Source organism: Bacillus rossius, chromosome 2 (genome assembly GCF_032445375.1).
Source record: "Bacillus rossius redtenbacheri isolate Brsri chromosome 2, Brsri_v3, whole genome shotgun sequence".
In the NCBI taxonomy this organism is placed as follows: domain Eukaryota; kingdom Metazoa; phylum Arthropoda; class Insecta; order Phasmatodea; family Bacillidae; genus Bacillus; species Bacillus rossius.
The window spans coordinates 49,686,440-49,708,999 of NC_086331.1; the positions used below are offsets into that span (position 1 = coordinate 49,686,440).

At 35.3% G+C, this 22,560-nt stretch overlaps 2 protein-coding genes across 2 annotated transcripts in view; both read right to left on the reverse strand.

Annotated features, from left to right (window-relative positions):
* LOC134529275 (filamin-A) overlaps positions 1-22,560 on the reverse strand; it is a 786,080-nt gene that overhangs the window by 758,131 nt on the left and 5,389 nt on the right. The gene's annotated exons all lie outside the window — the stretch shown is intronic.
* On the reverse strand, positions 68-11,195 carry LOC134529274 (piggyBac transposable element-derived protein 4-like). The gene is made up of 2 exons (XM_063363171.1): positions 9,026-11,195; positions 68-8,937 (listed from the first exon to the last, which is right to left on the reverse strand). Exon 2 carries the CDS (start codon positions 8,861-8,863, stop codon positions 6,992-6,994), a length of 1,872 nt encoding a protein of 623 aa, XP_063219241.1. The 5' UTR covers positions 8,864-8,937; positions 9,026-11,195; the 3' UTR covers positions 68-6,991.

A 22,560-nucleotide genomic window follows, 5' to 3' on the forward strand; every position in this document is an offset into this window, starting at 1 on the left:
GTGTTTCTGCGTTGTGTGTTTCTGCGTTGTGTGTTTCTGCGTTGTGTGTTTCTGCGTTGTGTGTTTCTGCGTTGTGTGTTTCTGCGTTGTGTGTTTCTGCGTTGTGTGTTTCTGCGTTGTGTGTTTCTGCGTTGTGTGTTTCTGCGTTGTGTGTTTCTGCGTTGTGTGTTTCTAAGTTACGTGTTTCTGTGTTGTGTGTTTCTAAGTTACGTGTTTCTGTGTTGTGTGTTTCTAAGTTACGTGTTTCTAAGTTACATGTTTCTATGTTATGACCGTTCTAAGTTACATGTTTCTAAGTTATGACAGTTCTAAGTTACGTGTTTCTAAGTTATGACAGTTCTAAGTTGTGTGTTTCTAAGTTGTGTGTTTCTAAGTTGTGTGTTTCTAAGTTGTGTGTTTCTAAGTTGTGTGTTTCTAAGTTGTGTGTTTCTAAGTTGTGTGTTTCTAAGTTATGATAGTTCTAAGTTATGATTTTCTACGTTATGACGTTTCTAAGTTGTTTGGATCTTGAATTGTTAACATTCGGTCGTGTGTTTGTGGCGAACGTTTTCATACTGTCTTACATGCAGTCCCTACATAGTTCTCACTTTGCCCTCTAGATGGAGATGAATACCTAACCATCTTTACCACGAGTGCTTTCTATTGGTTACTTTAAATACATTTTTATAAATTTTTTTATTAACTATGGCATTTCCACACAGTGCGTACGTACATTTAACCAAGAACATATGTGAGAAATAAATTTTATGTATTATTAATTGTAGAATAGTAAAAAATGAGATTATCTCCAATTGAAACACAAAGTTGAACTATGATATAAAAAAATAGCCTTAATTATTTGAAGTGCAGTCAAACAAAAAATTACTTCAACTGAATTTTAAAAAAAAGTTAGCATCCAATTACCAATATAATGGAAATAACTGCCATTTAAATTAGCTAGTAATGCCTAAATTTTATGGGTAGTTTTGATTGCATGGTTTTAAAACTGGGAACAATACGATTGGTTTATACTTTGTAATAGTGAACACCAAATTAACTCTTCGTGTTTTTAAACTGCGTAATTAAAACAAATATTTTTAATTTATTTGTTATTTCGTTTAATTGATAAAGCTCCGCTTTATTGGTCATTTGTGAAACGGAAAAATTAATCCACAGTCCAATGTTCAATAATATGGTTGTTCGCTGAAGTATTTCGTGTAATAAAATGCATTAATGACTACGCCTAGTCGACGTCTTATAGAAAATGCATAATCATCCCATACAACACAGAAAGTTAGCCAATAAATTCACAGTGAAACATTTTTTTTTTTTTAGTTTTCTTTATGTGCAATTCACAGTTCAATAGTATTATTTTAGTTTAAAAATTGGTCTAATAAATACACACTTAGCAGACTTACGGGTCTATCTTTTGACAAAAGTTTGAAATCAACATATTTCATATGCTTTTTCTTGTATATGTAAATTTTATTATTTACTGCAGGGCTTTATAATCATGCAAATTAAATTATATACTTGATAGTTCAATGATTTCATAACACGTTACAAGATATTACTTCAAAACCATTTGTTATTTGTAAGTAAATCATCTACAGTTTGTGTTGAAAGCCAATGGAAATGAGAAAAAAATCTTAGCGACATAGTTTTGTACACTTCAAACGGATTGTCGAATAGAGTTTGATCGTGTATTGAATTATCAAGAAAACAATGACAAAAACACGTACAAAGTTTACGAGTTGTGTTTCGAAATTATATTTGATACTGCTGTAGCGACCAGCCATCCTATCTTATTTTAACCCAATAACCTTAATTGTTTAAGAGAGTCGTTATTTTAATAACTAATTTTATAACTATACATTAATTATACCAGGGTATGTTGATTTTAATCAGCATGATTTAAATCGTGATTTTAATCATAATTTAAATCATGTGATTTTTTTTTAAATCTCATGATTTAAATCATGTGATTTTTTTTAAAATCAGTGAATAAAATAAATTTATAATATGATAATATGAACGTTAATATTTCCTATACTGTATTGTTTAAACCAAGTAATCATGCCTACTTACATAAAAATTGATTGCTGCAAAGATAGAATGAAAATTGAATAGTACTTAATTTCTTCTACAATGTATTTATGGTTATTTTGAAACACATTAAATATAGGTGGGTGGAATGTAACTTTAAATGCCATCTCATTTTCTCTCTTCTCTCCTCTACCTCATGTGTTTGTGTTGTGTGTGTGTGTCAGTCATATCTCTTTGGCAACAGGTTTGTCTTCCAACAATGTCAAATGCTAATTTTAGAACTGTAGGAAGGAAATTTTCAGTTCTTTGGTATGTCTGGTTTGGTTCAGTCAACATTAAGAAATCGAATGGGTACAGAAAAAGCTGCAAAACTTGTATTTTTGTTTAAAATTTTTAATAAGTAATATTTTATGTAGAAGTATTACTTTGAATACTCTCGAATGTGTGCAATTCTGAGAAGAACAAAAGGAAATTGTGGTTTTGATTTAAATTACTTTATTTAGAACAATTGTACTATAAGACTATAAGCGATGACAGAAGTGACAAAGTTACATTAAAATATTATATATTTTCAATGATGTAGTTATTTTCTATAAGACATGTTTTTTTTACTAATGTTAACTATGTTACTGTACTAAAAATTTTCATAAAGTGACATCATTAATGTTTCCTTAAAACATTATGCAATGTAAAATGTGGTTATTTCAAAGAAAGAAAATTATGCTAGTTGTCTTTACAAAATGAATTAATCTGTTATTAATTGTACTGTAGAGCAAAGTCAAGTCATGAAAACAGTCATGAAAATGTACTGTATATTACACAGATTACAATTTTTTAAATTTTAATAAAAAAAATCTGATTTTAATCAAAAAAACCCGATTTTAATCAAAAAAATCTGATTTTTTTGATTTTTTAAAAAAAATCAGGATTTTTTCATACCCTGAATTATACTGTTCCTGAGCTTACTTTTACTATCCATAATTTATTTGTGTTAACGCTTAATAAGCACCTACTTCAGAATTTTATTTTAAAATGATTTCTCTAGACTCATCAAAAATTAAAAACTTTGTTTTAAATTTTATATGAAAAATGAGCCTGAAAACAAGTTTAAGTTTTTTTTTTCCTAATCATCCAAATAATGCCTGAAGATATTTCTCGGTGGACTGATTCATACTGCTGTATTTTTTTAAGTGTACTTGGCTTTCGTTGCCAAAATAATTAGTGTAACTTCTGCAGTCACAAACATTTTGTCGTTATTTTTACCAGTTAAAAAATTCCTTTAAATTAAATGAATAAGGAAAGTAGCATTTTAACAGATATTTTCATGTTGATTAACTTGAATATTTTAACATTAAAAGAGAACAAATTAACATAATATTTTCATGGACTAAGAAATTTCTAAATTCTAGCAAGTAGTAAGGTCTGGCGAGTCGAAAACATAATTAAGAGTTGTTATTGTTGTTGAAGTTGGGTTCTACCCGACTTTGACGTATTACTTTGACAGAAAAATAACAGACCTTATAAAGTTCCATAACTCAGGTAGAATTTGATGCTTCGAGTGAAATTTGAATCCTAGATTCCAATTTTACCAAGAAACTGAAATATTCAAATAAAAAGAAAAATTTTAATAAATTACAAAAATTATGAATTCTTTTTTCATTCTCTTTTCTTCAGACAACTATTTATAAATATAACTTATATAAAGACGTATTTGAAACCAGTCACATGAAAAAAAACAATTATTAGTGTTAATTAATTCAATTACGGTATTTGAACCTCAGGAAGACAACAAAAAATCCACCGCTGTCTTTACACTTCCAAGCCCATTAGGTAGGTGACTGATCTCCTCCGCAGCAGGCAGGAAGTCTTTATGTTCAAATACTCCTTCTATTCTTTAACTTTTCAATCTCACTGAACATGTCATAAAAATATACAGAATGCTGGTAAATCTTCATACAATTAAAAAAAATAATGACAATTATTCTCAAATTATGAAATTCTTTCATAACTTTTAATGCAATTATTATTTTTAGAAATGTTTGGCAACGTATGGTATATACATAAAGAGTCATTTAAAATATTACAAGGTAGCAAAAAAATTTTTAACCTCATTGTTTTCTTATCCTATATTTAAGTGAATACAGAAATATACATTTAACAAAAAAATCAGATTTAGTCGTTGCTTAAAGAAGGCAACACAAGTGCCATGTAATGTAACATCATTAAAAAAAAATTGCAAAAGTTCTAACCAAGAAGACGCATATTTTTGTTTATACAAATCAATAATTTGCAAACGCCTTATTTTTACATATAATTGAATTCACTTACAACATACAAAAGTGCGTGCATTTTGTTATATTTAAAGGCGTAAAATGCACACGCCGTCCATTTCACACTTGTTTTATTCGTCATGACGGGTGAGTACCACTTAATGTTTACAAATACAGTAGGTTTAGTTATTCTTTTATTGTTTTGAATTAAACCTTACATATGTAAGAAATTAATTCCTCTTTCTCTTGACGTGATTTTAACTTTCTCGTTCGAAGCCTCCGATTTAATTTACTTCGCGGGCAAATAACTTTAAATTTTGTGAGTCACTCTGTGCTTAGTTTTCGTTTGGCGAAAACAAGGATTTGAAAATAACAGTTTGCGGTAATATTTTGTTCAGAAAACATTTGTATTAATAAATTGTGTTTATGTTTTAATATTGTAGTAAGAAGTCAAATCGAATCTCTTTTATCAAATATCCGTCTGATGGTTTTACTTTTCTTTTTGAGTAATTCTTCTTCAATATCTTCATTTTTTAACGTGGATGCTTAGGTATCTGTATTTATAAATGTACGTAACTGACCTATTTCTAAGCATCGCTTTGTTTTTAAGTGGGTTCTTAAGCCAGTGATATAACGTTGACTGATTTTCAAAAATTGAGAACATATCAGACGTATTTATGAATTAATGTAATACACCTTACGTGAATAGCTAATAAAATTGCTCTATAAAGTTACCACAATATCTTGAATCAAGATAAAGGCAGAAATTATTTAAATGAACGTAAACAAAAATATACTTTACTAACACGACGACGGGTTGTTCGCGAAACCACCCATGTTTTTTGCGGGAGTCAGATGCCAACTGGCGAGTGAGACGGCGGCGCGGTGGCGCGGCTATGTCCGAGTGCATGCGAGATGTAGAGCGACGGAGCGGCAACGTCGAGCTAAGTGATTCAAAGAGCGGCAAATTTGACTGAATTTTGCGCGATTTGTCAACAAATTCACAATGTGGATCCACAAGTCAGTGCGGGATCCCCCAGGCCTTCAGATGATGCTGGATCCCGCGGGATTGCGGGATTCCACTTAGCTGTATTGCAATCCCTAGTCTCAGTGCCTTGCTCCTGTCAAGCTACGCCTATAGCGTTACAGTCTTTCATTTACATGTACCTTATTAAGTAATGCGATTGTAGTCTCGTCTTTATTTGCTGTCAGCCACGCACACGGAGCTCAGAAGGGAGACGCTAGCCATCAGTGTGTACCTAACTACGTTTTGCTAACTAACTTTACAATAAATATATTTTAAAATTTCTCTACTTTTAAGAGCAATGCATATATTTTAAACCCTTTCTGCTATGCATTTTTTTATAAATTCTGTCTATTACAATAATAAATTAGTGTTTTTCTGTCTGTCTTTCGCGTTGCTCGGAGACGTTAATTTGTTACATAGATTCTTCTGGAAGAGAGGAAAGGAAAGGGGGTCAATTTTCCCTTGAAATAAATATTATCAGAATTTAATAAAGTTTCCTTTATTTCATGTTAAACGATATTTACGCCATTATATACACCAACACCTCAACACCGCGACAAATCCCGTGTTTCATAAATTGTAAAACTATATTTTAAACATACTCCCCTCACATGCCTCTTCTGCATATATTAAGTTTACTTTATATTATGTTAGTATTTTTTTCTTCATTATGAACTTTTTTTCTATTCGGAAATTCCTTACAAAACATTTAAAAGGTTTTGTTCTTTTCAACAGCATACTTATTTTGTAGCATAACTTTTAATTTTACAGATTCTCTATAGTCTCTATTCCGTGTTATTCCTAATGAACGCAGCTATTGCATTGTCGATGCTTTCTTCGCTGCAGTCGTGAAAGACCCTTGGTGTATTGCACACATTGCTATTTAGAAACTGCCAAAAAGTTTTCATTTTTCAAAAATTCCTACTCGGTTCAAACCTTTGCGTTTTAATTAAATTGGCTTTACAACAAATATTAAGTAGATTTACATTTTTAATATGTTTGTTTTTGTACAATTGTGTGTGGTGTTAACATTTCAGTTTCGATTTAAGTTCGGAATAAAATAATTTGTATTTCAATACATTCTTGGTGATATTTTTGTGTATAATCAATAATGACTATTTAATGTGTTAAAACAATTCATTGATTCACTTACTATTTCATTACTGCATGGTTGCACCCGAACGTGGCGCACACGAGCTTTTGAAATATGATATATTATAATTCTCACAAGTTAACATCACTTTTGAATGTTAACCCAGTCCATCTGTTATTATTACCACATTTCTACAGCAATAATTAAATAAAGTTGAATTAAAAAACTAAATATAAGAAATTGTTCGAATTTTACATTCATTTTGATATCAGTTATTTGTACTGCTTCTTTAACCCTTTAACAGGCCATTTATTTCTAGCAATGGTACAAAAACTAAATTTTGGATTTAGTTTATATTATACAACTAAAATACATCAATATCAGGCATAAAATATTTTCTTTACATTTTGTCTAATTTCTAATGGTGGGAAGTATACTTCCCATGGCCCGCAGCAGTAACAAAAAATATGTAACATCACTTCTTTGTCTTTCACTAGTCCTTCAAACTTACATCCTCCATGAAAAGCTATTTTCTTCCATAGTTACACAATGACCCCCTGAGATGTCAAACACATTTTATTTTCCATGAAACTTCCTGAAACATGGTTCAATACACAATGGAACATTGCATGTTTTGCAGATATACCTAGTTCTCTTGTCATGCACTTTCGTTGAGCAGAGACGGCACCTTCTGTATGTTTTTTCCAAAATAGGCATGTGGTCACCTACTTTGGTCAACCTCACCTCTTTTGGAACCATCTCTTTGTTGCTCAGGAAGCTGACAGGTCTTCCTTTTCGTTTTCTGTTTGAGAAATTAGCTATCAACTGTCTTGCTAGTCGTAGCCGAAAACTAAGCTGGTCATGAGATGCCCATTCTCTTCTGCTGATCTTCCACAAGATGAATGCATTAACGATTGCTAAGTCAATGAGGTAATACATGATTCTGTGCCACCATTTACGGGAACGTCGACCTATTGCATAACGTTCCCGCAGTTGATCGAAGTGATCAATGCCTCCCATGATCTCATTGTATGTAGCAATACCAGTTGGGCAGCTCACATGACAACTTGTCCCATCCTTGTTCTTCCTTGAGACTGTCGTGGTGCACATAGGGTTGTTTGAGGTTGTGAGAATGGTTACTGGTTTCCTGTCCATCCATTTGATGGCTGCAACACCTTCTTTGCACTGGAACTGAAACTCTCCTCTCTTCAGTGGCACTTTCTCTTTCAACATTGCAGGAAGTCCTTTTCGGTTTGTTCTTACAGTGCCAATGGCATAAATGTTATCCTTCCGAAGTGCTTTCATCAGATTTACAGTGGTGAAGAAGTTGTCAAATGCCACGACACATCCTTTTCCTTTTAGATCTCTCGTTAGACTGAGTACTACCCTTTCACCAAGTGTATCAGCCATCCTTCCATTTGTAGACTTGCCAGTGTATATTTCAAATTTCAATACATACCCATTTCTAGAATCGGCTAGACACCACACCTTGTAGCCCCTCTTCACAGGTTTCATGGGCATGTATTGTTTGAGTGATGAGCGCCCCTTGAAAGGTATCATACTCTCATCAACAGCCAACACACTAGATGCAGTGTATGCCTCAGCAATAGTATTATTGAGGTTTGTGATAAGAGGCCTAACTTTGTGAAGTTTATCATTATTTGGATGATCCCTTGGAAGGATGGTCTGATTATCATTGATGTGAATTGTTTCAGTTATCTTCTTGAAACGTTTACATGTCATTACTTGCGATATCGTAGGTTGGCCGAGTGCAGGATCAGAACTACAATACTGATCAACTTGTGGCAGTATTATCAAACCCATCAGAATGTTCATTCCAATCCACGCTTGGACTTCTTCTACATATGTTTTGTCCCAGTTGCTTGTTGTTTCACTAATATCACTGCCGCTCCTCCGTTTCATTTTCACTTGTGTTGCATACAAATTGGTTTGTTCAACAATGTCTTCTGTGATTTTCTTACTGAATATTTGCATGAAAAAGTCTTTCTCTGTACTTGTTCGAGTTAGTATAGGAGTGACTTCTCCATCAACATCCATATTGACAGCTAGCGAATCAAACTGACTAGCATCCTGAGACCAGTCCTCATCCATCTGCTCAACTTCAGTGTCACTGCTATCCCTATCATCATTTCTAGATTCCACATTTTCCCTACATGAATTACTGGGTGCCCTACTGGTGCTACATTGTGTAATAGATCTGCCAAGCCTATCACTCACTTGATCTACAATGTGCACACTACTTGGTTCTGTACTGGTGCCTGGCTGCAGATCAGACGTCCAAAAACTACTCTCCTGATTCTCGATCAAACAAAATTCTTCTTCTGCTCCTTCGTCCGGATCTCTGTCGGAATCATCAGTGTCACTTGGAAGTGCAAAATATAACTCAAGGGCTTCCTCGGTGGAAATTCTCTGATGTTTTCTGGGCATTTTTGCTGCAGGAAGACAAAAATGTGAAATTACTGTCTTTTGTAGTTCACTGAAATATTGCTGGACATCTTTTTCTGTAACCAAAAACCAGAGCGTGAGGTTAGGAAAACAAAATTATTCCAATTACATGATCAAATACACTCAAAGCATTACTTCACTTACCAGAACAAAATTACATTCATATTTAGTGCTTCTGAAATTCACTTGAATCCAACAATACTTTTATGATCACACAATGTCGTAAAAAGTGTCAATATGGACTCAATGAAACTTTCTGTTACTATTTTCTTCATTCATTGTCAATAATTGTAAAATTGGGGGCTAAAAGTTGCAAACTATTTTTCTTAGCGCAACTTCACTTTTTTGCTGGACATTTTTCTGCAAGTAAAAACAAAAATGTGAGGTTAGGAAAAAATTATTACTCCAATTACATGATAAAATAAACTCAAAGCATTATTTCACTTACCATAACATGTAACATTCATTTTTGGTGCTTCTGAATTTCACTCAAATCATAACTTACTTTTACGATCACACAATGTCAATAAAGTAGTAAAATTGTATTTAGTGCAGCTTTTGGCGCCTTCTCCTTCGTTCCCAGTGCCTGTCATTTGTTTTCAAGAGTTACCAACTGTTTATTTATAGTTTACTGAAGTAACCGACAGATGGCAGACTAAGTCTGAGGTGGTAAAATAATTTACCGCGGCCCTTAAAAAAAACTAACTCTGTGGGAAGTATACTTCCCACTACCCGGGAAAGGGTTAAAGAAAACATGCTAAATCTGATCCAACCATACTACTTAGTCCCGCACCTTTTCGTTAAAAAAATCTGGTTTAAAAATTAAAAAAATAAAGAATTATACAACTAAGTTTATAAAATATATGTTTTACAAGTAGTCAGTATGTTTATACTTCACTTAAGATAAAGTAAATTTCTTAGTTACTCGTGTCAAAAGTAATATATATTCAGTGTAAGTTTTAGCCGTAGCGTCAGAAAAGCATAGTGTAATATTAGCTTAACAACTGCAAGCGCGCAAGGAAAGAATATATATATATATATATATATATATATACACACACACACATATATACACACCTAATATGTGTGTGTTTGTATGTACATGTGTGTTTATAAAACATTTTCAGCAGTTTGTAGAACAAGAAATGAATAAATGATACATAATACATTCATTTCTTAAAATATAATAAAAATAATATCCATCACATTTATTACTTCCTAGCTTTATCCCACGGCTTCGCTCGCGTTTAAGTAGATTTTGTCATTAAATTCAGGTTGTCGGTCGACACAGGAAGCAAAACTATTAAATTTAATTAATTAATAATATAATTAACTCATTTAATTCAGGTTGTTGTTCAATACGGGTAGAGGTTAAATATTTACAAAAGAAAAAAATTACACAATATAAATCAGGGTTAAGTGTTGGAGAAGATAAGAAATAGCGGAGTTTGTGTTAGTAGAGACATAGGTTCTGCCTTGTCGCGAATTTAAGATTTCACTCCATATAAAATTTTACCTACAGTTAATTAACATCCCTTATTAACTCCGCTTGTAATCTATATCTTACATAGTATAAAACAAAGTCGCTTCCCGCTGTCTGACTGTCATTATGAATGCTTAGATCTTTAAAACTACGCAACGAATTTTGATGGGGTTTTTTTAATAGATAGACTGATTCAAGAGAAAGGTTTATATGTATAAAACATGCATAATATAGTAGAGAAACACTAATAATTTTAGAGGTTTAGAGGTGTATGTTGTGATGAATTGGTAGAAAATCACCATGGCAACGGCTGTAGCATTGTTGATGCTTCATTCGTATCTATGGCAACGACTATTTCATTGTTAGTGCAGTCCTCATCAGCGCAGAAATTTTGCAGGGAATTTAAATTTAAAAAAAAATTGCTCTCTTTTTTTTCTAGTATATATCCTACAGACTTGAAACTTGACAGTAATGTTCCTTATGTTACGCAGGATGACGTTTGCCGAAAATCAGCTCCCAAGGGTGGTTATGCCCGTGCAACAGTGGTTACTTCGTCTCCATGGCAACGGGCATCGCTTTGATTTCTTTTTCCATTCAAAGCGCTGCAGTGGCGTACCCACAAGGAGGGGCACATAAAATTAGCGGCGCAAGAGTGTACTGCCTGCAGACTGCCGAAGCGAAGTACGGGTACACCAGTTGTACGTTGCGTGCTCGAGAGTCGGGAAACCATCGGTGCTATTCATTTTCTCTCCAATACATTAAAAAACATTGTAATAAATTAATTGCCATAGTATTTCATTTATTATTACTGTAAATGGGAGATTTGGTCTTCTTTTCCCTGTAGTATAGCAGTGCGAAGCCGGGTCGGGCAGCTAGTATATATATAAACTAGCTACCCGACCCGGCTTCGCACGGCTGTACTAATGGAACAAATTAAGCCACATCTACCATTTACAGTAATGGTAAATAAAAAAAATTCAGTGAAAATTTATTACAATGCTGTATAATGTACCGGAGAGAAAATGAATAGCACCGATGGTTTTCTCGACTCGTGCACGCAACGTAAACTGATGTACCCGTACTTCGCTACGGCAGTCTACAGGCAGATCACTCTTGCACCGCTCATTATACATGCCCCTCCTTGTAGGTACGCCACTGCCGCGCGATGCCCGTTGCCATGGAGACGCAGAAGGCATGAACAATGCAAAATCCTGTTCTCATGCAGACAAAGTACCCACTGTTGCCTGGTTTTAACCACCCATGGGATCTAATTTTCGGAAAATGTCATCCTGCGTAATATAAGGAACATTACTGTGATGTTTCAAGTCTGTAAAATATATATATATACTTGAAAAAAAGGGCAATTTTTGATATTTAAAGTACCCGCAAAATTTCAACGGCGATGAGGATTGCACTAACAATGAAACAGTCGTTGCCATCGAGACGAATGAAGCATCAACAAAGCCACAGCCGTTGCCATGGTGATTTCCTACCAAAAACTGGAAATTTTGATATATTACGCCCCCGAAACTCCCCTTGGGATAGGATTTCCGCAGAATCCGTTCTTTGTGAGCGTCTACATCACAAAATGAGTAACTATGCTAAATTTCAAGTCAATCGGGTGTATAGTTTTAGAGATCACGTGATGAGTGAGTGAGTGGTATTTCGCTTAATAAACTTCTAGCGCCTGCGGCATTGTCAACACACACTTCGTACGTGTACTGAAAGTTGTATCTAACCCCCTCCAACGCATTTGATTCTAAATTGGACTTTTAGTAAGGATCCCTAATGTTATTGATAGTATAATATAGCCTATAGCCGTCCTCGATAAATGTGCTGTCGAACACTGAAAGAATTTTTCAAATCGGACCAGTGGTTCCTGAGATTAGCGCGTTCAAACAAACAAACAAACAAACTCTTCAGCTTTATAATATTAGTATAGATGGTGAAATTTCTTCTGTTTTGAGGTGCAATCACGTAAACACGACTAAACGTACCGGTATGGGACCATCACCATTTGAATCGGGATGGCATGTAGGTGGTTCTAGGTTATTCATTTTTTGAATTCCGTAGACCGTTTCACCAATTTTTTTTAGATTTTTAAAATTGATAAGATTTTTCGCCAGTAAAAAAATATACATACAATTATGTTATGGAAACTTTTCTCCGTGCTAATGGATTGCTCATAGCAACGAAAAATAACTACACCCAGCGATATATTAGTTAGATTTGCTGTTCAAGTTTTCTTTTAGTCTATTAAACTATAATTTATTTTTTGATGTAATATATCCTATGTCCTTTTCTGTACCCCTGACAACGTGTATGCAAAATTTAATGATGTCCGGTTGGGTAGTTAAGGCGTAAAAGCATAATAAACAAACAATCAAAATCATATTCTCATTTATAATATTAGTAGGATGAATGAATAAAAGTGCTAATGGAACGGAACAGGCCTGTGTTTATTTTTCATAGTCGTTTACCTATATTTGTTTAAGTCATTGACATTTCTTTCAATGAAATTTGAATTGTGCCTCCCGAAATCAGATAATGAAATAAAAAAAGTTAATTTAGTTATGATTATGAATAGGTTGAACGAATATTTATGCTTGTGTATACGAGCACAGCGACTGCTTATTGTCGACGGAAATGTTTGCAGGTTGTACTGTATGGCTTGTCATTGTGATGCCTCAGCGGGGCGACTGAGATCCCGGACTCAAGGTCGTAGGGTCTTTGGAGAAGAATACCTGAAATGTGCTGGGGTGGGGTGTGGCAAGAAACCCGTGCGTCACTGGGGAAGGGGAGAGAAGTTGCCAAGTGGTGGGACAGAATAACTGTTGTTATGTGTTGTCCACATTATCTGTTTAGGATCATCCTGTGGTCTTTTTTGTATATTTACTCACTGTTATTGTTACTACTGTATCGTCGTTGTTAGCTCACTATGTCCTTCTGTGCTGTAATAATTTATTGACTTATTCCTTCCACGAAATTTTCAGTGCTATGTTTTAAATTTTTTGACTTCGGCTGATTTTGGCTTATTTTCTGTGTGTTTGCATATTCATCTTTTTTGCCCATAACCTATTGAGGTTTCTTATCACATTCAGTATAGCTAGTATTCACCATTGCAAGAGCCATTCGAAAAACGTATATGGTCGAATGTTTGATCGGTAATGCTGGGATATTCGAGAAAATATAGGAGGACACGTTTCATTAAGTTCTCAAAATGTTATTTTAGTGTGTAAAATGCTGCATTTACGCTGACAAAGAATCGTCTACTTGCACCTACAGGCCGAGCCGAAGGGAACTTTTTTTTTGCGCGAGGTACGCTCTGGAAGTACTTAAATGTTTTGCTGGCGGGAAAAACACGTGCCTCGTAACTTTACGTCTGCTCCCGAAACAAACAAACCCTTTACCAAATACACTTTCATTTTTAAACGCGCTGCAGCACTACTGGGGCGACTGCAGCACAGAACATGTTCCGCTAACCTTCAGTGCTTATCCGAATACTTTTGAATCCTCAAGAAGGTGTGCAAATGTGAAACTTCTCGTCCTAATACGTTGCCGGTTGGAATACGTGCAAGACCTGTTATGTTTAGTGTAATTTTGTGCAGTTTTACAAACGACTATCCAAAGTCGATTTCAAGATGTTACTATTATCTTGAATATACCCTACACTATATGCTTGTGTACCTACTAGAGGTTAATACAAAACGTGAAAGGAAGGTTGATGATAGTCCTACCCGCTGCGCCCTTAATAGCAGTATTTGTTTTTACTTTCAGGCAATCTCAGTCATATATAAACGTGTGTGTGTGTTTCCGTAAAAATACTACATAACATCTTTATTATAAGTTTCACTTGTTCAAAAAATTAATAGCTACAGCTCTATAGCAGGTATTAATTCTTTAAATCCAGCCCCTTTACAAAGAACAAACCATGGACATAAGCTTTAAATATTGCAGCAATACCTCACAGTCACAAAAATATGATAAGGCATTGTACAGTTTATACCACTTTTTAAAAATTCACTACACTGTAACTAGTTTTAAAGTAAAAATTAAATAAAAGAACAATGATTTTTTTCGTTGCTAATCTGAAGTCAATCAATAGTTCGGTATAGCCATGTTGAAGTAATTTTGAATAATTGAAATAAGAAAACGATTACTAGTGGTTAAAGTGAGATTCGTAAACTAGTACTTAGAGCGAACATATCAGCAAACTTTCGTTCAAGTGTATTTACTGTATGAAAAAAAAACCTATCAACAAACAACTCAAACTTTACCAAATACTTAGTTTTTTATATGAAATGTATTATATTGTAACTGAAAACCTGGAGTGTCCGGAAATTTATCGTAAATTTCACAGGTCACAATATAAATATAAATATATAATTTTTGGCGGCAGAATCGTTAACGTAATCTTATCAAAACACACTCACTTTATCTCGCATTGTAATCTGTGAACATTTCTAGAAATAACGATCGTTACGAATGCTCTCCGCGCTTCGCTAGGTGGGTCCGTATGAGTTTCCGATTGCAGGAGACTCGTGACGCGAGCCAGATAGTTCAGCGTCGATTAATTACATTGGGCGAGTTTACTAGTCACTCGTTTGCGAATCCATTCGATTCTCACTCGATTTAGTCCAGCGAGTAAGTTGTAAGCCTGTTCTACTTTCTCAAAACTCGCTTGCTATTGTTGTGTTTTGATTGGTCGTCGAAATTATATAAATAAATCGTTTTTAAAACAAACTATATTGGTATAGTTTCATTAAGGACCTATCTTAAAATATAATATAACAGCAACGTGATGCAAGAACGAAAATAAAACGGCAAAGCCCCTGAAATCGGTTAAACGAATTTAACGCGCTTTGAAACACAAAAACTCGCTGAGCTTGTGGCGTCATGTAATGAGTAGTAGCTAGTAAACTCTGCCCCGGACCCCAGTTGAAAAACGTTCCACAAGTTAAAAACACAAATGTACAAACTGTTACGAGTTTTATTACAGCAACACCATGGGAAAATGCTAGAAGCATAAATGGTTATCATTGCATTTGTTAATCGGGCAAAAATTGGTCCAAAAATGTCAATTTTTTTTGTAGGCGTAGCTATGAGCCAATCGAAATTACCGGTAACACAAATATACAAATTTTTATCATAGCTCATAATGAAATGGTGGCCCCAACTGCTGTTCCAATGCGGTTGATAATATACCTTTCTTATTATTATAGTTATTTGAGGAAATTTTCTTTAAATTTATTTCGATAGTTCTCTTGCATTTGTTTATGAGGTCAAAAATTTTCTCAACAGACATCTACTAAATATTATTTTCGAGCTGTGAAAGGTCACGCAACTTGCGTGAATTGTTGGCGGCGCTATTAGGTAATATTAAGTAAATATCTGTTGAGAATTTTTGGGACAAAACATAAAATACAAGAGCGTTATCCGAATGAACTTACAGGAAAATCCTCAAATAATGAGAATAAGATGAAATAGTTAACATGGCTTGAGATCTTGCCTCGGCGGGTAGATTCCATTTACTCAGCCACATGAAAGTGCAAGTTATCTGCGAGCAGTGGCCGATGTCACTGTCTTCGAGAGAGATTGGAAGTGCGCCCGACTCCTGCAGCAGATGGAGGTGATACCCACTGTCCCTGCGGGAGGTGAGGTCGACTGAAGTGTCGGAGCTGTTGTCAGCTCTAGTTATCCTAGACTAATCCAACAGGTCTATGTAAGGTTGCAACGATGCTAATATATAGCCTCTTGGCACCAATGACAATCCTCTGCCTCCTCGTGACATCGGTGGTTTCACTAAAGAGGACTCTTCCGGGCGTACTCCTGCCTCAGGGATCCTCATTTGCCTGGATGGGTACCAGAATGGGTGTTGGGCTGAATCTGTGGGCAACAGCAGATGCGTTTGAAACCTTTCTGGGGGGGTCCCGACTACTTAGCCAAAGGCCCAAAGGCCCGGCTCATTGCGCGAAGCGAGGCGAATAGAAGAGGCGCGACTTACTCCGCTGGGATTGGGTCATGTTGTCAATTACATGTACGCTCACTGCTGGCGAAGCGAAGCGAGGAGAGGAGAGCAGATGAGAAGAGGCGCGCACCTCGCGATTAGATTTTTTTTTTCTAACCTAACTAAAACTAAGTCTGGAGGGCAAGCGAGCGGTGAGTCAAGCGACGCAGCTTCCTCGGCACCCGTCGGCCACTTTCGGGTATGTTCGGCACTTGGCTGCGACACAATGCACCCCAGTTGGTGGTCGTCTCTCGGGGCGTACGCATCTCTCTCGCGGGCTGTTGGCTGGGAGTTCCCTGCGACCTATTGGGTAACCGAAGGCTGGCAGTGCGTGTTGGTTTTGTGTGCGTGCTGGGGGCGGCCTAGCAGCGCCAACTGCTACCGACCGCGTCCCGCGGGTGGCGGATACGGGAGCCCAGCCCGAGAGTTGCAATCTCGCTGGGGTGGCTGTGAATAACCAATAGCAGTCCGCGGACCAATGGCCGGCCTGTGGAGTCGTTATTACGGCTGTCGGTGTGAAAGGTAGCCTGAATGCAGCTCGGCGCGTGGCAGGGAGCAGCTTCGTCGGCGAAGGCCCGCAGGGGAGCTCGAGGTGCTGAAAAAATGCGAAGTGTAGACGAACTGCGGGCTGGAACTTGCGGAGCTGTGAACTGCTGCGCGCGCCACGGAATTGAAATGCATCGGAACTCTGAAGGAAGACATCAGGAACCTCCAGCTGGGGCTGCTGTAGGTGTGGCAGCAGTAGCCTCGAGCGGCGCGACCTTCAACCGTCTCGGGGATTTTGGGTGGCGAGGTTGGGTCCCTCCCCCCACCCTGGCTTGAGAAGTACTGCTGTTGACCTGAAGAAGGAAGATGAAGATGGCGCAACGTCAGGCTGCCTTTCGCTCCGAGAGCCAGCAGTTCGAGCCGGTTTACTGGCTCGTCTGCCCACTCTGTCTTAACTGTGGCTGCCTGGGCAGCTGTGGCTGGGCTGACGTAAAGTCGCCCGCCCCTGGGGGCGCATGCGCCCCTGGCTAATAATAACCCAGGAGCTCCCAACTTAAATGCGGGCCGCATGGCCCAAGCTCCCAACTCCACCAAGGTTGATTTTTCAGCCCCTCCAACTCTTCTTACCTGGACCCTTCTTCCTCTTGTACAGTAGTTACCTGCTTGCGTAATGCATGTTAATTGATCCCCGCATGAACCGGCCCAGGGTTTTCCCTGTGTCTATGCAGGTTTTACCTGGGTCACATTAGCTAGCTTTAAGCTAGGCGACCAATGGGGCGTCAGTCATGGCGCCAATCGCAGCCATGGCTGGCCAGTAAACCCCAATAAGCACACGATGCACGCGCCCTTGTCCTGCATGGTTAAAAACCCGCATGGTAGAGTGTATAGGCTTCGGCCTGAGACACACTTAGGTCCTCCCCTAACCTGGACCCTCCCCTACACACTTAGATTAACTTAGGCTAGGAAAAAAAATGCACCCCATATGTTCTATGGTCAAATGAATACTTCAGTAGATGTCATGAAAATTTATACATAGTTCATAAAAAACACTGTTTGGAAACTACCACCAGGAGAAAAATGCAAATGGTAAAACCAAATGAGGAATTCTGATAAGTAAAAAAAAAAAAAAAAAAAAAAAAATTGTTAGAGGAATGAATTTTTTTTTATTTTATCAGGGGATTATTTTGATACTTCTCATCTATTAGAGATTTTCGTAGAAGACAGTGGCAGATCAGGAGTAACAATGCTTCCTGATCTATCACGAAAAATGCAAGGTCACGCAGCTTTTACCCCACATTATTTTTATCAAATTTCCATAAATAGTAATTATATATTTCACTAGCGCTGAAATAGTAAATTCTTACTACAAACAATTCAAAAAGAAGAAAATATCAATCTCATATTCTAAAAGCAACACTAAACAAAGCGAGGAAAGACAAAAAAAATTAAGACAGCAAAGGGGTCAGTAAATCAGAAACAAAGTTGAACCAAAAATATTAACTGTAGGTAGTTTGTAAAAAACAATGATATCCCATATCAAGGTCCTACCATCTTATAGTATATCTAAGCCCAATAGAATACGTGCTATTTATTAAAACCTTAATCAAGTAACCAATATATGTATATATATGACAATGGAGGTTGGTTTAGGACTTAAAAAAGCGTGTATAGGTACTTTATGTTCATGAATAATGAGTTATAATTTTTTTGGAATTTTTAAGAAACAGTTAACATACATGTTGAAAGTTATTAAAATGATTTGAGATAATTATAATAGGCTACATGCTTAGGTAAAATCCACGGATGTTTATAGCGTGTCACCCCGCGGGAGGAGATAATTGCCAGGCCTGTCAACCATCGTCGGTTGCAGCATTACTAAAGGGGAGTCACGACAGTCGTGCACCTGGTTGTATGCTGTGTATAATCTACCCAAAAACATGTCTTGGCATATCAGGGTAACCGAGTCGTTCTTCCTTATGTTTGTGGTGGAATGTTTTCAACCTGATCTATATAAGGTTCCTTCACCAGGTTTTGAACGAGCTTTAGCACCGGGCGGGCACTGCGTTTGCATGTATTGTTTTACAGACACGTAATTGTAACTACTCGACTGATTCCGTTCCTGGTACCCCAAGGCTAGCTAATAACTCGGGTGTTCTATACAACCCTTCTCTATTTAGTTTACTTTAAATTGACGTCGCTGATTGCAGAGAAAAATTAAAACCTTCCACAAAAATAACCTTAAAATCCAAAATATTTCGGGTTTTTTTTTATCACTCTGAGGGAAAAAATATATACCTAATGCAAATAAATGATACATATAATATATTATATACTTATATATTAATATAATATATAATAATATTATATAAATATACTTGAAAAAGTTTATAAACACAATTTCTTTCACTAATATTTAGAATAAATAAATGTTTTTAATTATATGGACCAGCATTCAATATCAAACACTAAGGTATATGATTTAAAAAGACATTTTATTTGAATGTAGCCTTTTATCACGTAAATAGTTGCTGCATGCTGCGCTCGCACCGTCTTAATTCACCCTCATAATTTTTTCTTAACGTGCCTAAAGAAGTACAACTTCAAAAATTTCTTAAAAGTGAGCTATTATTAAACTGCAGGTATTTTAATTTTCCAATACATTTTTTAATGCTCTGCCATAGAATAGTTCTAGTTAAATTTCATTGTTGTATGTTTTACTGTGTAATAGCTATCAAATAATTTGCCTTTGCATAAAAATTATGTTTTTATGATGCAATTATGCACTTGATATTTAGTTTTATTCTTGAATATTTTTTTTTTTTACTTTAGCATTTTGATGTATATTTGCTAAGTTTGAGCAAGAGTTTATAACCCTTAATTTTTAATCACAATCAGCTTTAGTATATACACATATATATTTAAAACCATGCAAAAAAATTATATATAATTAATGGGCTGAAAACTTTCCTACTACATTAAAGTAATTATTATATTATTAAATATTCATAACTTTACTATTTATTTAGATTTTTACTCTTATATTAGGGTCATTCTCCAAAAAGTGTGCAATTTCAGTCCCGGTCAGTTTCAGAGTAATATAACATATTTTTAATCCTTGAAATTGCAACATAAATTCAATGGAAACCAATAAAATTTAAAAAACCTGTAGGTAACCTAAATACAATATAATCTCATTTTTTATTTGTCACAAAGTGTGCAATATCTCACCTCCGTGGCTTGTCCCCGCCGACAACTAAGCACTTTTATTAGTTCACTTTATTTGAATGGCACAATTTTGATCTGCTTTTATTTATTTGCCATAATGTATACCTGTAAAAAAGTTTTTGTTGATAAAATAAAGTGCATAATTTATTTATTTCATAATTATATTGGGTGTTTTATGTTTGCCCCTCACACAGGTTCTTACCTCCATCAGTAAGACTTGAAACTGTAATAATTTATTATAGAGTGCATTGCAAGCAACAATCTGTAGACAAAAGCAAGGTGTGGTAGTCATTTTGTTTACTCTTAAAAATGCAGTTTAGTAAGTTGTTTCAAATGTGTATTTTCTGAAGTTTGTAGTATGAAATATGGATATTGTGTTTTGAAGTTCTCACCTCCGTGATAATTATTTGAAGGTAAGAAACATTGTATTTAACTTTAATTCTAAAGATAAATGTAATAATGTGGTGAATAAAAGTGAAATCAACAAACACAAATGTCCTAACCTCAAATATGTCATAATTATTTAACTTCAAGTTTAAAATTCTCACCTCCGTTACCCTCACCTGCGTTACTTGCAATATTCACGGAGGTGAGAAGAAGTAACGGAGTAACATTTTTCAACATTTTGATTTTGCTATTTTGTGAGTAAAACATTGTGTACACATTATTACATTACATAAATTATCACACATTAAAGTATATTTCAGGCATAATATATTTATGTATTGGCCATTTTAACATGCTCTTAAAGATGCATTGCTATTAAATTGATGTTCAATTCTTCTTTGTGACCTACAATTAAGGTTATTATAGTAACACACACTTCCATTGTTCAAAACTGTAGTATAAATAATCACTATTTTGCAAAATCTACAATGCAGTTTTTAAAAAAATAAAAATATTGAACATGAAATGACAAGCTTCTTAAATGTACATATTCATATGCAGAACAATTCTTCTTTGTGACCTACAATTAAGGTTATTATAGTAACACACACTTCCATTGTTCAAAACTGTAGTATAAATAATCACTATTTTGCAAAATCTACAATGCAGTTTTTAAAAAAATAAAAATATTGAACATGAAATGACACAAGCTTCTAAAATGTACATATTCATATGCAGAACAATTTTTATGGAGTGATGCTTCAAGAAATGTATGCAAAGTTTACTTTCACTAATAATATTTAATTTGAATTTTAAATATTTTTATTACTTTACTGTACAGGCCTAATTGTAAATATATTTGTAAAAAATGTAGTTTTTGTATTTGCGGAATCTAGTAAGCTAATTACAGTTCGTTCTACATTTCAGAATGACTAAAAAGGACAACATCTAAGAAATTTATATTTCCTGAAGTTGAGGATACTTTTGTTGTTGCAAGAATAGATATAGTCCAAATTATTGAATAACCTTTGGTAAACAATCGTGGGCAGTATTTATTCAGCAATAATCTGGAAGACTATGAAAACCTTAAATGAAATGTATTTAAAATACTTTTAATTTGTAAGACCAGTGTGTGTGTATTGCAATTTTTTAAATTATTACTAGTAAGTTTCAATACTGAATAGAAACTTGAAATCGTAGGCTGATTTAACAGTGCAAATTACTTGCTAATATCAAAATGTGAAATTTAAGTTTATGTAAATTAGCGTAATTGTGTCTTAATATTATAGGTACATTTTCTGTCTGTCTGTGGTTATTTATTATACTGGCTTCTAGATATTAACTCTACTCTATGAACTCTATTCTCACCTCCGTTACAATAATCTCACATCCGTGAATGTGAACTTTTTAATATAATATATTTTTGAAGAACAATCACAACAGCAATAACGTGTAACTTGTAAAAATGATAAGGAAAAAATCACATTTTTAAGTTTTGAGATTTCAAAGTCCAAATTGCACACTTTTTGGAGAATGACCCATTAATACTTTAGTCCGTTTTAATCACGTTAAAAATAAATATTTCCTTAATTTAATTTAAAGGTTCTCTCACAATTTTTTTGTAGTGCGTCGTAGTGCCCGAAATGCGTCATTTTACCAGGAGTTGTGAGTAAAAGGACGCAATGTGGTTAATCTAGTTTTTGTAGATCCACTGCAGTACTGAGGTAAAATCCGTACAAGTTTTATATACAAGAATAATATTAATAATGTGAAATGTGCACAACTGCAATTACAGCTCAATATGTCCTCATTTAACCAAATTTTAGGTTTTTAAGGTGCACCCTTGTCCCTCACTTTCACCTACGCAATAGCGTGAATCGAGATCCCTGCTGCATTGCTGGCCGCCTTGCGCCTCTTAGCTTCCCTGGTAGAAGTTCTTCGCTTTTCCTCTCCTCGCTTAGCTTCGCTTCGCGGAAATGTGCGCGCATCTTAAAGATACAAATCAGAGAAGTCTGGGAACGCCGTTAATGTTGCGGGCTCACCCAGACCTTTTGACTGTCAACCTCTTGAGCAGGGACAAGACGCCGGGGA

Excerpts from the sequence above, each read along its gene's own strand:
- LOC134529274 (XM_063363171.1), bottom strand. The coding sequence starts at position 8,863 with ATGCCCAGAAAACATCAGAGAATTTCCACCGAGGAAGCCCTTGAGTTA.